This window comes from Lipotes vexillifer, unplaced genomic scaffold, assembly GCF_000442215.2.
Source record: "Lipotes vexillifer unplaced genomic scaffold, Lipotes_vexillifer_v1.1 scaffold797, whole genome shotgun sequence".
In the NCBI taxonomy this organism is placed as follows: domain Eukaryota; kingdom Metazoa; phylum Chordata; class Mammalia; order Artiodactyla; family Lipotidae; genus Lipotes; species Lipotes vexillifer.
Genome location: NW_006793733.1, coordinates 124,753 through 143,139, shown reverse-complemented (window position 1 = coordinate 143,139; position 18,387 = coordinate 124,753). Strand labels below are relative to the sequence as shown.

The 18,387-nt window shown below is 35.9% G+C and overlaps 1 protein-coding gene across 1 annotated transcript in view; it reads left to right on the top strand.

The window, feature by feature from the left end:
• The window catches only part of LRRC7 (leucine rich repeat containing 7), a gene marked incomplete at its 3' end in the record, with an annotated part of 372,290 nt that overhangs the window by 237,451 nt on the left and 116,452 nt on the right, over window positions 1–18,387 (top strand). The window contains exon 8 of the mRNA XM_007466671.1: window positions 12,203–12,277. Within this exon, the coding sequence (XP_007466733.1) occupies window positions 12,203–12,277 (75 nt within the window). The remainder of the gene's footprint in view (window positions 1–12,202; window positions 12,278–18,387) is intronic.

Sequence of the window (18,387 nt, the reverse complement as noted above, 5' to 3'; positions counted from 1 at the left end):
AAGGGGTAGTAGAAAGGAACATGATGAGTGACTGCAATATAGATTGAGAGGGAATCACAAGAGTGAGGGTGGAAAGCTAGGTAGGTAAGGTATAAGTATGTGATGACAGCTCAGGGAGTTCCAGAATATAAATAGTAGGCAAGATTACATAGGTAAGGAAATTTCTCATTTAAAGTTGATACAATACAAATTGATTTGAGTTATAACCTCAAAACTCATTGCTCATTTGCAATGTAAAAGAAAGATTTGTCTGATAAAATGTACCATATTTTTTATAGTGACAAGCAAAATAATCGAGCATGTAATTTCAAATTACATAACCTTGATTCTTGTAGATTGCACCAATAAATAGTATAATTTTACTAAATTACATAGCAGCAATTAGCCCTCAAATGGGAATTAATAAAGAAATCAGCACAGTGCCATAAGAATAATTTGGGTATATTGATGTAGAACCCTGTTGACAGATATATACCCTGGCGAACAGCTCATTCAACTGTTATGTGAAACTATTAAAAAATATAAAATTTATTGGTGTAGTTCACATGATAGAATTTGTGCAGAAAAAAATAAAAACAAGACTTTTAAAGTGTTTTAAAGCAAATGTAGAAACAATGAGATGTTAAAATCATATCACAATACTCTTGAGTTTTCCCTTCCCCACATGCACATGCACCTATATCCCATAACAGAGTGCTGGACATGAGCTTGGTGCTTGGTAAGTACTTGTTAGATGTTCAGAAATGGCCAGTTAGAATACTTACAAATAAATATTCCAAGTTTTAATACTAATAATGAGAATTATTAGAAGTTGCTAGATTTAGTTATTTATTATTATTATTAAGATAATAAGTATTAGAGTAAACAGGTTTAGGGATAGATGTTGTAGAATGATATAAATTTTCTTTACCAGTTCATATTATTTTATGTGAGATGTGGTCAAAAAAACATAGTAAATATGCAGCAATATTTATATCTCTTGTGTTCTGCTCTGATCTTTAATTGAGAATAAATGTATAAGTGAATAGTAAATATTAGAATATATTGTAAATGTAGAGGACGACATATTCAGGAGTAATAAATAAAACAAACTATAATATGTTAAGGATACTAAAATTAAAATATGCACATTTAATAACTCAAATTCTATTTAAAATAACCCACGGAGCTCTGATAATGCTTAAAATTATTTATATTTCTCAAACTACAGTTTAAAAGCTCGTGATATGTAACACAAAATTTTATTGATGTAAATGCCATTACTATGTAGTGAACTAAAGTAGGATAAGTATTGATACAAGTGTTTCCCCTTCTCTAATGGGAACACTAAAATGCAGCATGGCTAAAGGCTTCTACTGATAGATAATACTATTTTTTTTCTTTAACACTTATTTATACACACATATTTATTAAGCATAAAGCTAAGTCGTAGGGATATAATGGTGTTGACTCATTTTTAGCATTTCCTAATTGCTACACATTGAAGACAGGATGACTTTGGGACCCAAATATAAATGGGTCTTGTCTTGACTCTGTTCTTGCCTACCTCTAGTGAGCTACTCTTGCTACCAAACACTTAACAAAATCATCTTCACATGGAAAGATTTACAATTTTTAATATAGGTTCTAACGTCCACTGATGTGAGGCATAATGATCTGCCTTATCATTTACTGGGTTTCAAGCAGAAAAGATATGCATGCATACTTGACAATCCAGTTTCTTATTTGCTGCATTTCTTACTGTTTAACAGATTGGTGACATAATTTCTCTTATTTTTTGTTCAAGTAATCAGGCATTATATACTTAATAGAAAACTAATTACTTATACACCAGATATTGATTACTGATTTTCAAAGCATTTAAATTCTGAATTACATTGAAATCACTCTGAATAGAAGTAGTCTTTTATGATTCAGAAAGTAAATCAGTTTTGCAGTACATCTGTTTGACCTTCAAGGGTCATTGCTGGCATTTTTGCAACAAGTGCACTGCTAAGTGTTAGGGATTCAGGGATGTAAGCCCTGCTCCAGAGGCTTACAATAATGAGTGTGGAACTAACAGTTTAAAGAGATTTCAGGTTATTGGTTTGCCAGATAAACTAACTTTCACTTTATTAAATAAGTAATATCCGATAATGTTATCATCAAGTAGTAATATAAAAAGAATTTTTCCAGTATCTATAGAAAATAGAACTAATGCTATACATAGATTCTTATGTACATCTTAGCAGTTTCATTAAAAAATATTTCTCACTGCTATTGTAAATTAATCCACATTGGGGGGCAGGCTTGACTAACAGTGATAAATAAAAGAATAGTGACTCAGGTTTGCTTTTCATTCAGTAAAATAACTATCTTGGAAAAAATATTTATCTGACACAGAGGAAATAAAACAATTTTAGATATTTTCATAGATTAGCTCATAGGAATTGTAAATTATAGAATATGGTGTATCTAAAAGTATATGTCTGTATTTTCAACATTTCAAACATTAATAAGAGAGAGAAAATAGGTATAACATAGAAATTCTAGTTTACCATAATTATAATTTGCACTAATGAACATCCATGTATCACCTAACAATTCTAGAATTTAAAATTGTACTGGCAACTGCAACTTTTTTTCTGTATCCTGAAAATACTTATAACTATAAATTTTTCTTTAATCAATTAGTCTTTAATATAAGTTTTTCATTTTTACATTTAAGATTGGTTTTTTTCCCCTGATTTGCTACTTATCCTTTATTGTCTGACTTTAGCAGCTAAAAGTCTGACTCATGTAGCCGTATTTTAGGGACCCCAGCCCTAAAACTGCACAAGAGCAGTTTTCAGGGACACATCATAGTGGCTTGAAGGGTAAATGGGAGATAAGAAAGCAAAGGTAAATAGTGGCCAAACTTTTTCTAAAGTGTCTCTGTGAAGAAGAGCAAACAAATGGAAAAGTAGCTGGAAGGGACTATACAGGCAATGAGACAAACTAAAGCACGTTTAAATGTGGCTGAAGGCGACCTAGTAGAGACAGAGATTGATGTGTGCTGGAAAAAAGATTACTCCAGGCCTGGATCCCTGCAAAGACAAGAAAAGATGGAAGAGATATGATCCAGATCTCAAATGGACAAAAGGGGATACAAATTTGGGAGGGCCAGAGGTGCTTAGTGAAAGAAAACTCCAGAAGTAACTACAAAACACATAAACATAATGCACTAAATCCAAACTAAATGTATCCCCAACTCAGCTTCAACTAAACACAATTCCAATTGTGTCACATTGCACCCAAGGAACTATGATGGAGGGAAAGTCAATGTAGCAAACAACAGGAATCTTAACTAATTGTTTTCAAAATATATTCCTCTGCAAATTTTTCTAGCCACGCGTGTGGGAGGCCTGAAACTTAAGCTTCATTACCTTTGGAATAAATCCACCTCAGATGGTGTGTTTGCTTGTTCATTTGTTTCAGAGAACTATAGGCTAAGTTATAAGCTGGGGTAAGAGGAGAATCCAAGATTGAAGAACTATAAAATAGTCTCAGAGAGTTGAAAAGTAACTTCTCAGGGAAAAGTAATAGGGTCGCCTGTCAGTATTCAGTCCACATTTCAGTTACTTGTCATGAATTTACAGTAAAACCTGTCAAAGTATGATTTTCTTCAACTAATCCTGGTGCAGTAGCAGGAAAGGTGAAAAGTTGGATTCAACAAACACTAAGTTCATCTAGGCAAATGTGACAGAAGGAAAGAGGACACATCTGCTGAGAGATGTTTGAGAGAAACTGTTTATAATGATGGAATGTTTATCATGAATCTCCGTGTGGTAAGGAAAGAAAGATAGGCAAATAAAGGTAAATTTAGCATATCAGTGATATATCATATCAATAACTTCTGCTAGGGAGTTCTAGGGTACTGGAGTAAGTGAACTGGAAGTATAGGAGATTATGGTCAGCCAGTGGTATATTTGCAATTGAGACTTCAAAAGTGATACATATACTTGTGATGACAAACTTTAAGTGGGAACTTGGGAGGGAGTTACTGAGATAGTGTAGAGGAAAAGATTGATTATGAATATAGATTGTTTTGTTCAATTCAGATGGAAATTTTGAAGCACTGGCATGCACAAATTACCATGGAAGGAATTGGAGATACAGAGGTGAACAAGATTCAGTTCCCTGCTTCAAAGATCTTACAATGTAATTTGCAAAGTGCTACAGTAGGGACACCAACACAGAAGGAAGGATTCTTAACCCAGTCAGGGATCAGGTGAACAGGCTTTAAGAACAACATTCACAAAGGCCAGACTGCAAGATAAAGCTTGATGCCTTTGAGAACAGCAAAGAGTTGGGTTTTCCTTGAGGCTCACGTTTAACTAAGCGTGCTGTGAAAGAAAAGGCTGAGAAGTAAACAAAGGTCAGATGAGGGTCATTTTGTCTGATATGGTCAAGGTATGTGGGCCTTGTATTCTTTGGATAATGGAAAAACTGTTTCAAGCAAGAGTGGACATAATGAAATGGCCCACTGGCTGCAGTGTAGACAGAGGGTGGAGGAAGGAAGTAGCTGCAGTTCTTTGGAGAAGAAAGGCAAGAAGACCAATTCAAATTATGAGACAAGAATGTATTTGTTGTACAGTTTTCACTCTTAAATTTAGATTGAGACAAGGTCATCAAAGTTTGCAATCTAGGTAGAGGGTAGTACATTAAATTGGAAAGCATGAAACCAGAATTGCTTCCCTTGTCCAGTTGTTAATAACATTCTGTAGGACCCAGCCTAGGAAACGTGAAACACCAGAATGTAATCTCCATGAGGGCTTGGTTGTTTTGTTTACTACTCTTTCTCTAGTGCCTGGTACATAATAGACTCAATAAATATTAACTGAGTAAAATTGTTCAGTAAATTAAAATCTGTCTTTAACATCTGATCTCTTTTGGCACCTTCATTCTAAGGCTACCTGCCCAAGTAGCATCATACTAGATGTGAACAATACCTTTTCTCTGGAATACTCATCTCCTTTTGAACCTTATTCATCATATCTTACAAAACTTCAAGATCATGCTCTTGCCTTCTGCGTATATTAGCCATATATTTCTGGGCATGGTAATTTGCTTTTTTATGCCTAAATTTCCTTGTCTATAAAATGGGGATAATAGCTAACACGCACTGAGCATTGAGCACTAACACTTAGAATCAGACACTATTCTAAGCACTTTAAATGTTGTAGCAGTTATTCCTCATTATCCCCCCATGTGGAGAGTACTCCTGTTATCTACCTATTACAGAAGAGGAACCTGAACCAACATTTGATAGCAAGTAAGTGAAAAAGCCTGGGTCTGGACTCAGGCTGGCTCCTGAAACCATGCTCTTAATCATTCTGCTTACTACCTGTCCAATAATAGTACCCACCTGTCCAATGATAGTTGTGAAGATTCACGGATAATAATCTATGTAAACGCATTTGGAAAAGTGCCTGAATGTCACAAGTGACCAATAGAAATTAGCTTTTGTTGTTGTAATTGCTTTGTTCTTTTTATTTATATCTTCTTATGGAGCTATGTGTTCCTTTAAGAGAAGAGTCACAGTCTCCTAAAGGAAATTAGATTATTTCATTTTAGAGAGATCTAACTGGGAAAAAGTCATTCCTGTGTAATACTTACTTACATCCACTTTCCTGCAGCTTTCCTCATTGATTCTAGTTCTGAACTGGGGGTGAAGAGAGAACAAACCCAGCCCCTCTTCCTTACAGCAACCCTCAGGTACTCAAAGATGGGTATCTTTGACACCTACATCTTCCGTTTCTCAGCCCAACAGTTTAAGGCATTTTAACCATTTCTCCTATGGCATGGATTCCAGATATTCTGAATAAACTCTAGTTTGTTGAAGACATTTAATGCTTAGGCACTTAGAGGGCAACAACCCACATATGTTGCATATAGAACAGGACATTGACAGAAAAGATGTACGGACAGCCCTGTTACAGTCTGAATTAAATTCCCGAAGACCTTTAGAGTGCCTTCTTTGCATGGGGTACATAGTACTTCTTGATTGAATGAATGTATTTATAAACAAATGAAAATTAATGAGTCTTCCAATATTTTCAGATTATTTTGGATACTAATTCAGTCATTTAATGGATTGTCTCTCCCTCTCGACATCATGTCATCTGTGGATTACTTCCTGTGTGCCATCAATATATTCACTTGATTATTTAAATGGAATGTATTACATTCCTATTAGTTTATGGCTAAAAGTGTTTTAATTAATTATGAATTAATCTGGTTTTCTCAGCAATGCATTTTATTATTGTTGTTAAGAATGCCTATTTATTTATTTATTTATTCAATAATTTCTGAAATATTTTCCTACATGTTACCTAATTGCAGTAATTAAACCAAAACCAAAGCTTTAAATTTTATGAACATTTTAGCAGGAGTGACATCTGAAATAAAATTGAGAAACATGAAACTAATGTAAACTGGAAATAGGCTCGGACTCTATGGAGCTAACGTTTTTATCTCCAAAGAAATTAACTGAAGGAGTTAAACAGTCTAAAGGCATGTAGGACAGAACAATTGAGAGAATGAACAAGTAGGCTTGTCATCAAGAGCTGAACAGTTTTAGTTATTTTGTGTATCAGAGAGAGTTTCCACAGTGCACCATGGAATTCATAAATAAAAGATTTCCCAGTTGTGAGAGCCATAGAGCTGGTAATAAGCTAAGTGTATTATTAAATAAAAAATTGAAGGAAAATGAGGGAAAATTTCTTAAAATGTAGTCATGTTTCCTTGGCAAATTGCAAACTCTAACGTTATCAAACAAAAATGGTAAAAGTAAAAAAAAAATAAAATAATACTTTAAAGTATTGATCTCAAAATTTAGAAAAACTATAATAACTGAAACATCTCAATGAAATATCATAATTGGGTCATTTTGATTGGAGAATATAATTCTTTAAATTTGCGTTGGTTATTTTACGCTTATTGATTTGAGAAACCACTTTCTAGTGTATTTGTCAGCAATTTGAAGCAGGTTCCATACTGTTGCCTTCCAGTTCTGCATAGTTTCTGGGAATAACAAAGTTTTGTTATTACAGTATCTGCCAGGTAATCTCAACAATTTTAAGACATTTCAAATGTAAAGTTCTCTTTTTAAATTTTAAAGTTTCCTAGTTTAATTTTGATAAAATTAGATAAATGTCAGATGTTATGTTTTTCAGTGAACATTTCTCTTAACCTCATTGGAAGAAAAAATTTAATAGGTGTATAGATAAATATGATCAAACTCTATTATCGAAATTAGTGGAATAAAAGTAACACATATAGTCATATCAAGAGAACAGAATAAAACTGCATATACATGACAGGAGTTATTTGAATTTGTTGTAGTCATGGAAAATATATGTTCTATTTTTGTTAAAACTGATGTAACCCTTTTCTTAGCTCATTTCAGCTAATAAAAATAAGATCTCTTCAAAGATAATTCCACAGTGGTTTAGGTAAGTGTAAATGTAAGACAAGACACTGAAATGTTCTCTAATTTTTTATTAAATTAATGCCTATATACTGTAGGAAATTTGGAAAATACAGAAGAAATGCAAATAAGAAAAAAAATTATTCCATCATAATTTTTCTAATGTTTTAAAAATGAAAACAAATATAAAAATATAAAAAATTTTAAAGTAATATATTAAACACCTGCCAACCAAAAGGAACAAATGTTAACTATTTTTTGTATTTGAGTTAGACTTTTTTGTAAAGAAATAAAACACTGTAGATCAAGTAGAAATCTTTTGTGTTCTCCTTCCTACTCTTACTCCAATCCCAGAACAATTAATGTTTTTAATTTGGTGTGCATCTATTCTATATATTCCTATTTTTACTGTATGTTTATGTATTCATAAATATATAACTTTTTAAAATTTATGTTCAATTGATTTGTGCTATACAAATTTTCTAAACTTGTTTTTCATTCGCTATTATTTGCAAGGTATATCTTACATAAAAATATAGATAATTCATTTTCATTTTTGTATGCTATACCAACATATTTTATCATAATTTGGTTATCTCTTTCCTTATGCTGTAGTTTATTTAAAGCATGACCAACTTTTTAATATTATTAATTATTCTACAATGAAATTTTTCTGCAATAAGATTTTTCCATATTTCAGATGATTTCAGTAAGGTAGTTGCCCCGAAGCAAATGTGAACACTTTTGAGAACTGATACATATTTGAAAATGTTTTCCTAAAAGACCAAATGAATTTATAATCATCAAAGCAGTTTATGTGAGTGCGCAGCTCACAGCACCTTCATCAGCATTGAATATGCCAAGCCATTCTTGATTTAATTCACTCATTTTTAATACAAACAATTGACTTTGAGAATGAAATTAAGCGGTATGAAAAAAGGCCATTTATGTGTTTGGTTGGGTGTAAGCCATTTAGTTTAGCTCCAAGATCCACTTTTAAATTGTCTATTGGTCATGAGACGTCATTGCATCTTCATGTTGTTTCAGCAAGGTTATGTATTGATCTGCTGAATACATTTTGCCTCTGTTTTTATTAGAAAGTTGCTGAAATTTCCTGTGACACATTTTATTATAACATCCAGTAATAAAAATATTATCTTTTTTTAGAAATCCAGCATATGCTTTACTTTCTTTATTGGGCGTTTGTGATCACCAGCATTCTTCATTATTTCAGAATTTCAGTCTTAAGCTGTAAGATGATGTCATTTTTTTCAAGGAGACTTGAGTAATAATCCCAGCTGCAGTTATGCAACCCTCATCAAACTATTCTCATTTTCCCCAGAAAATGATTATCAGATTCTTCATCTGTAAAGTAGGACTCTTATTACCTTATTATATTATTAAATAAATTAAATGAGAACTTTTGAAATAAAGTAGAAATATAGGTTAGCATCAGTAATCCCTCTCCTAGTTGTCTTAGATGTCTAGGGTCCCCAGTAGAACCCGTTGTGAGAGGTATTTTAGAGGTATTTACCTCTAAAATACCTCTTTACCAAGATCCTATGTTTATTCCTTAGGAATTGTTAATGGGCTTTGCCAGCAGGACTTTCTGTTTTCAACTCTCAAGTGTTAGTGTTGCACAGGGCTCCTTCCTTGGTCACCTGCACCTCTAAGTCCCTCACATTCCCCGTAGGGAGCTCATCCACATGGGTTTCTATTTACACAAGATGTCTAAGTCGTGCAACCTTAGCACAGACCTATTCCTTAAGCTTCAGATTTTAATAGCCACCTGATTTCTGGACATCTCCACCTGTGTCTCACAGGAACCCAAAGCTAATCATGATCAAAACTAAATTCAGTCTCTATCATAAATCTGCTCCTACCTCCAAATTCTGCACCTCCATTGGTGGCACTATTAAGTACTGGGAAACTGGGGGCCATGCATCTTCTAAACGTTTTCTGAATCCAACTTCTCTGTATTATTCATTATCTCTTTTATTACTAGTCCTAATAAGCTTTTCTGGTTTCTTTGTTTCCTTTTTCCACCAGGATATAGTGATACACACAAAACATTGATCTGCCAAAATCACTTTCCTTTAGAAAGTTTTTATGCTTCTAGACCATAAGGTAAAGTCCCATCTCCCTAACAAAACATGAGGCCTTCACAGACTGGCACCTTCTTTTGTTAGCCTCATTTTCTGCTACTTACTCCTTTTTAAACTTGACAATCGTGTAAAGCAAACTGCCTGTTGTTACCATTCCTACACCATGCTGTTTCTCACCACTCTGCTTCTGGCTAAAATGTGTTTCCTCTCCTCTCCTCTCCTTTGACCAGCTCCTTCATATCTCAGCTCCATGAATCCATGTCTGGTTTCCCTCAATACTAAAGCATATAGGTTCCCCCTTCTTTATATTCCCATAATGTCATGTATTTGTTCTTTGTATGTTTGCTCAAGAAATAGACCATGGGTTTCTTGAAGGCAGAGACCATACCATGCATTATGACTCTAGTGCAGTGCCTGGAACTTAGAAGCTGTTTAATAAGTACTTACTGAATGAAGGGATAACTAAATTATGAAAGTACTATATATTCCTTCTTGTCATTCTTTTTCACATATGGTGTCACTGTGTGGCAGGGGCAGTAGTGTTCACCAAATATTCCATGAATTCCTCCTACATTTCCCAGCCTTCCCTAAACTTAGGTCCTGGCCATATAAACAGTTCTGGACAATGAGCTATAAGCAGAAGTGATAAGTGTCACTTCCAGCCTGAGATCTTTAAGAGCAGTGGCTAGTTTTCCATAGTCATTTCTGCTTTGGATCTTCTGGAAGTCTTGATTTGCAGGTAACACAAGATCATGGGGTAAGAAGTAATCCTGTTGTGTTAAGACACTGAGGTTTCAGGATTAATTTGTTACCAAAGCATAATCTAGTCCATCCTGAATAAGGCTCATTGTTTCAAGTTTATACACTAATCTCTATCTTATTACATACATAAAGTTGTGTTGAACTTATCATGTATGCAACTCTTTCTCTTCTCCTAAAGTCTGCATGATGCCTGGGCTTAGAAAAACTGCATCATGTGACCGATGTTTTCCAGTACAGAGATGGAGTAGTTCACTACCTGTTCCCTATGATCTAAGTGACAGTGGAATATTTCCTACACAAAGTATCCGCCCGCACTTACTCATGCAGTCCTTTTTTTCCCTGTCGTAACTTAAGTTTTGATGCTTGTTATAAATGAAACTTCTCCCAGGAATAGTACCACGTTCCACTGCAATTGCAGGCTAAAGGTATCAGAGACTATTGCCAAAGTAGTCCTGGAAGTCTCTGAAGTGTATTGTACTGACCCACAATTATCAATAGCCTAATAGTAACATTGGTACAATTACATTCTTTTCCACAAGTATTCTATCAAATACACTGGTTTTCCTAATTAGGTCTCAAATTTTATTAAACCATGGTTGTATCTTCTTTCAATGATAATTTTTTCAGTTGGAAGAGACAAAAAAATCTGACTTCAGGTGTGGCTTAATTCTAGACTTATATGATGTCATCAGGATCCATCTTTTAACTCAAACAGGCTTTCCCCCTTTCCTCATGCCTGAAGCCCCCAGGGCTGTACCCTTCCAGTTTCAAATCCAGCAGGCAAGAGCAAGTCTTTTCCCCAGAAGTCCCAGTCAGAGAACCATTTCTTCTCATCTGCTCTGAATGGATCCTTGAGCCAAACCCTGTGGCCAGGTGAAGATGATGCACTAATTAGCTTAGGCCTTTGTCAGTTCCCTGAAGTGGTAAAAAGGATTCAACTTCAAAGGAAGCAGGTGGCCTTAGGGTGAGGGAGGGGTTGATTTCTGAAAAGAAAACAGCAAGAGGTCATCATAAATCAAGAAATGATGCTGGCAGCAATAGCAACCTCTATCTTCTCTATATAGTCTGCTGCCCAGGAGATAGAAGCTAGAGACAGCTTCTAGTTAGGGAGTTAAAGTGTTTCATTATGCACTGTAGGTTACACCTTGATTATATTATCTCTTTTTTCTCTGGACTTCTCTACATTATTCTTTTCTCCCATATGACGCCTTGTGTTTTCGTTATTTATATGCATTTGTCTCCCCAATTAGATCATCAGCTACTTCCAGGCAGGAACTGAGTTTGAATAACTGTGTATCCTGCACTGTGTGTTTCACGTAGTAGGCATCCTCACTATTCAACAACTAATTATTTGTTGAGTAAATGAAAAGATAAGAAAGTGGGTTTATACTGTTATCACATCATGGTAATGTAATGCCTGGGAGCTGGGCGAGGCGGGGAAGATGTTTGTGTGTATGGTGTTAATACACACATATGATAAAAACCTACTATTTACCAAGTATCATGGCAAACAATGGGGATATGAGGATACAGTGATTAAAAACCAAACATTACTCTGCCCTTCAAAAAGTTATACTCTAGTGAAGAAGACAGAGTAGAGTATAATAAATACTACAAAGGATAATTGTAGGGTGTTAAGGGAGAGTAATAGATTTTAACTTTTATTATTGTTGTTCTGATTGTTTCCACATAAATTCTAGGTTGGCTACCTCAGGGATTACCAGTTTTGCTGGAAGAGGTCTGTTAAACTTGGAATTTCTTATAGGATTAACACTAGATTCCCAAATCAAAGTTCCAGATCCAAGAAATTACATATTGTATTGTGACAAGAAAAGACTAATTTAGTTTTCTTCTCCTCTCTCTTTTCTCCCTACTCCTCTCCTAGCCTGAAGTTCTGGATCAAATACAAAATCTAAGGGAGCTGTGGATGGATAATAATGCATTGCAGGTGCTACCTGGGGTATGTAAGTTTTTATTATGCCATGTTGTCTAGCATCTATGTTGTATATTAATTGTAACTGATAATGATTAATCTTACATCTTAAATCCCAGTGTTTTCATTTCAAAGTTAAACATTTGTTAGGAGTGTTCCATCATCAAGTGTTTTTCACTAATTTGTTTTTTTAATATTTCATATAACTTTTATGAGTGTTATAGGTGTGCAAAATGTATGAAAATTTTTAGTGTTCTCTTAGGAGTATATTTTTCATCTCCTTCCCTATTTACTGTTTTTCAAAAGCTGAAAAATTCATATTGTTAAATGAAAAACAATGCTATATATAATACCAAGTTTTAGTTTTACAAAATCAACCTTCTTGTAGGTAACTAGATAATGGTTTCTGCTCATATTGTTAGAGCTCTTGCACAAAATAAATCTCTCTCTCTTGGTTCAGGTGATTTCCAATAGAACATATTTGAGTTTTCGAAAAAGGCAAGGAGCATAAATTGTTAAAAATAGAAAGTTAAACTAGAATCGATTTTTCTTCTCAACTAACAGAACATCCAATAATGCCTCCTGAAAAGTAGGTTTATCAGTCAATTCATTGGGTGTGACTATTCATTCCTTTTTCATCCAGTGAGAGAATGGCTTTCCATAAAACACTGCTTCTTACCACTCATAACACAGGCACTTGAATATAAGCATGCACACACACACACACACACACACACACACACACCACCACCACCACCACCAACAACAACAACAACAACCACAAGGGTCTCTGGTGAAAGCCAACTCTAAACTCCTTGCATTGGGCTAAGAAGCCAGGGCAGCTGGTTGTGTAATAATTCTTCAGCCACTGAGATTTAGATGTATATTCCCAAAGTCAAACTTATTCCTTGTTTGAATTAACATTTAATTTTTTTTAAATGATTGCAAAAGCAACAAGAACAGGAAGCTTATTCTCTTTTTAGCAAACATGGGACTACATAAAGAAGAAAATATGACAAAAGATTAGGGAAAAAATACTTTCTCCTCTCACCAAAGGAATACATTTCTACTATCATCACAAATGCAAAACAGAAAAGCATGCATGTTTTCTATTTATTGCTTTATTCAAAAACCATTTGAGGGCTTCCCTGGTGGCGCAGTGGTTGAGAGTCCGCCTGCCGATGCAGGGGACACGGGTTCATGCCCCGGTCCGGGAAGATCCCACATGCCGCAGAGCGGCTGGTCCCGTGAGCCATGGCCGCTGAGCCTGCGCGTCCGGAGCCTGTGCTCCGCAACGGGAGAGGCCACAGCAGTGAGAGGCCCGCGCACCGCAAAAAAAAAAAGAAAAGAAAAGAAAAACCATTTGAAACCACAAATATACCTCTATGAACTAGAAACCATGTTAATGTCAGGGTTACAAAAATAATATACTCAATGACCTTGAATATATTTGTTTGAGGGGCTCACATAAAACATGAGAGACAAATCTGTATTCCACTACACATAGCAGAGACTGATTTGTATCATATTCAAGGTATGTACTAACCCTGGGGCAACAAGTAAGACAGTGATCAATCCCTTATGCAAATACTGAGGAAACAGAATGTATGTCTAGTTGGAAAAGTGTATACCTGCTTCTTCAGTGTATTCATTTATTCAAAAACATTTACATAGCATTTATCATGGCCTAGGCACTATCTAGCTATTTTACAAATGACTCATCAAATTCTCATGGCAACCCTGTGAAGCAGATTTATTACCAACCCCATGTTATAGATGAGGAAACTGAAACAGAAAGAGTAAGTAACTGGGCCAAGGTCACACAGCCAGTAAATGGTGGGTCTGTAATTCATACCAGCTCCAGAGGCTTTTGTTCCTCTGATGCTCCAAAATTCTGTTGCTATAGAATCAATAGAAGGTATAAATGAGAATTAGGCTCATCTTACTTTTTACAGTTACTCCATTCCCAAAATCCAACCTTGGAAATCAACTCAGACCTCTAATCCCTTAGTTAGTGTATTATTTAAATGGAAAAGTAGTGATTAAATCTTCTGTAAAACAGTGCTGCCTAATTTTTTCTGCTTCAAAAGTAGATTTTTTATTATATACTGCCAAGTTTAAGTGGATTTCTCACTTTAGTTAGTACACTTGAATTCCACATTTTGTGATGCTCTTTGTGGGAATACCCCACGCCTCCCTACCCTAAACAGGCATGGTTTTCTGAATGTCCAGTGCTGGCAATTAGTTGTTATGCAATTACCTAGAAATGCTTGACTTTGAAAGGCTAATCTTGAATGCAGTCTTCAGCCCATGTCTGTCAGTTTCACAGGATGATTAATCCTAAATATTTAGTGTTATAAGACAGAGGTCCCCAACCCCTGGGCCGTGGACCGGTCCCGGTCCGTGGCCTGTTAGGAACCAAGCCACACAGCAGGAGGTGAGCAGTGGGTGAGCGAGCGAAGCTTCATCTGTATTTACAGCCACTCCCCATCACTGGCATTACCGCCTGAGCTCCGCCTCCTGTCAGATCAGCAGCGACATTAGATTCTCATAGGCGCACGAACCCTACTGTGAACTGTGCATGCAAGAGATCTAGGTTGTGAGCTCATTATGAGAATCTAAGGCCTGATGATCTGAGGTGGAGCTGAGGCAGTGATGCTGGCACTGGGGAGCAGCTGCAAATACAGATTATCATTAGCAGAGAGGTTTGACTGCACAGAGATCATAATAAATCGATTGCTTGCAGACTCATATCAAAACCCAATCAGTGAGTGGCAAGTGAAAACAAGCTCAGGGCTCCCACTGATTCTGCATTATGGTGAGTTGTATAATTATTTCATTATATATTACAATGTAATAATAATAGAAATAAAGTGCACAATAAATGTAATGCTCTTGAATCATCCCAAAACCATCCCCCCTCCCCCGCCCCGGTCTGTGGAAAAATTGTCTTCCACGAAACGAATCCTTGGTGCCAAAATGGTTGGGGACTGCTGTCATAAGACACAGGGAAAAAAGCAAGTTCCTTTTTATTTTTAGTTCATGTACCAAAATACATTAAGCTAATATACTTTTTAAATACTTTTGGAAGCCTGGGCTTTCATTTTTCCACTGTTTTTCATAAATCAGAGAAGCAAATAGATAATGATCAAACATTAGTTTGCTACAGAGCTCTGTCTTGTGGCCATCACTCTAAGATCAATCAACCAAAATATGACTAAACAGCAAACTCCAATATCTCCTTTTGCTTGTGATGGCTTCCACATTTTATTTGTTGCCCACCACTCATCTGTAGGCCCCTCTATGTTCAGAGAGATGTTGGAGCAACATTCAGCATCCTCAAGAACTCTGAGACATTGGGCCTCAAAGGCCTTTATCACTCCAGGCTACTATTGCTTTTATAAGATGCTTGAAAGTAAGGCTTTAGAAAGATAAAAATAAACACCAAATTGTTATTTTGCTTCCAAAAAAAGATATTTAGAAACTTCACACCAAAATATTTATTGAGTTTGCTGGAGATAGCAATTCAGGAAGCTTCAAAGAGAAAAGAAATTTTCTCATCGTAATGAAACAAAAAAAGAAATACACACACACATAGACACATAATCACATATATTATTCTTTCTATGCTCATCAGAAGAGATGAGCTAAGGTAACATAATAGTTCCTTGGGGTGGAGAGCTGTAAGTAAAGTGACAGTATTTTTCCAAGGAACATATTTCTAGGCATGAGGAGAAACTCAGCCCCATGGCCTGACTCACCCGGAGTACCCAGTTCCGAGGCTAGCAACTATTCACCTGTTCTAAGACTGTGTTCGTCCTCTGCCCACATGGGGAACTGGAGGAGCAGGGCTAGAGATATGAGCTGAGTTAATTAAGGCATCAGTCAGAAAGCGCTAATGTAATCGGTAGGCTTTGCAGTCTGAATTCCGGTAAAAACGAGTTTGAATTTTAGCTCCACCCCTTATTTAATGGGGCAACTTTGGAATGTTACTTGTAGTATATCCTGTCATGCATCATCCTCCTAGATGAACTCCCCAGCTTCTGGGCATGCTGCTTGCAGCTCTCCACCCTCTTCAGGAATTGCCTCAGCTGAGAGAACTTTCTCATGCAGGGTTACACCCCTATTCCAGGAGACCTGCATCCCATGATCAATCGAATAAGACTCTGAAGGCCTGGCCCCTTCCCCTCTACTTCAATACTATTTGAAGGGTCAGCTGAGGAATTCCTCAAAACTTCATCATAGCCTACCTTCATCTGTCCAATCCTGCTTCCTTCCTTCCCTCTTTCTTTCCCCTGGTATTAATCCTAAGAATCTCTCGCATAAATTTCTCTTTGTCTCCAATTCTCAGGGAAACCAGCGTGTGACATTTCTTAACCTCTAAGCTTTATTTAATGTGTGTCCAAGTGCAGATTCTGATTCAATAGGTCTGGAGTGGGTCTGGATTCCACATTTCTGACAAACTCCCAGGTTTTACCAATGCTGCTGCTGTATAAAACACACTCTGAGCAGCAAGAATATAAAGTATTATGTCAAGTAATATGTATAAAGTACTTAGCACAGTGCCAAGTGTGAGCTTGCGTAATAAATTTGTTTATGCAATATTTGTGTTTATACTCTGTCAAATAAGTAGAGACAGTATAGTAAATTGTATACAGGTAGACCAACAAGCAGATGACCCATTGAACACAGATATATGTGGGACATTTATTTGCAAATCATGCCCTTAAAGAAAAGGAAAATGAAGGATTTTATCTTGCTCTAATTCCCATAGTACATGTCCAAGCTAAACAATCACTATTCACTCCCTGCCCAATGTATGACCTGATTCCTCCCCTGTCCTCAGTAATCAGTTACTAATCCAATCATTTCACATCTAAATTTTTCTCGAGCCATCCCCTCTGCATCCTCACTTCTGCTGCCTTAACTCAGGTCCCTTTCATCTCCTCAGCTAAACTGCTTCCAAATCCTTCTAATCCTTTCAGATCTACTCTAACCCCAGTCATGAATCTTCCCTTCACATTTCCCTGAAGTCATTATTTCAAAACACAAATCTGATTATGTCATTCACCATCTTAAAAACTTTGAATAGCTCTCCTTGCCTATAAGATAGAGATCATGTAATCCTCACATGACAGGAAAGGCCGTTTAACAGCTGGCTTCTTATGATGCTTAATTTCATCACTGTATTCAGTGACGTTGAATCTCCCACTCTCCCTCAAACACACCACGCTTCCTCACACTTCTCTGTGCTGTTCTCTCTTCCAGGTACAGTTTCTCCTTTTCTTGACAGCAGTGCCTTCCAGGCAATTTGCATCCCTTTGTTTCTAGGGCATTCTCTACATGCTTTTTTTATTGTACATATCATAGGGTACTATAGTTATTTATTTGACAGTTTCCTTCACTGCTATAAGCACCTTAAAGACTTTATCTATATCATGTCAAGTCTCTTCCCTCACATAGCTGACTTATTCATGATTGTTCTCCAGTATATAACAAAAGCCTTGGTACATAGTAGATCCTCAAAAGAACTGTTGAAGGAACAGATTGATTCTGTGTAGTAAGATGAAGTCCAAATCACGATTTAATACCTTTCTTATGCATTTGAAATTGTAAGAATCAGAATGTCAGCATATGTTGTTTAGGTGGCAACTTTTTTCCTTTCTTTTCCTTCCTTCCTTTTTCTTTCTTTCTTTCTTTCTTTTTCTTTCTTTCTTTCAATTTACTTAATTCTACAGCAACTTTGAGATTATTGCTGCTATCTTTTAACGTATTATCTCTGTTGGGAGATATATTCACATATCATAAAATTCACCCATTTAAAGTATACAGTTCAATGGTTTTCAAAATACTCACATAATTGAACAGGCACCACCACAATCTAATTTTGAACATTTCCGTCACCACTGAAAGAAGCATTAGCAGTTACTCCCTTCCTCTTGACCTTTCAGCCTCTAGCAATCCTTATCTACTTTCTGACTCCATAGATTTGCCTATTCTGGACAATTCATATAAATGGAATCATACAATAGGTGGTCTTTTGTGACTGGCATCTTTCACTGCATGTTTCAAGGTTCATCCATTTTGTAGCATGTATTGCTACTTCATTGCTTTTTATTGCTAAATAATACTGCAGC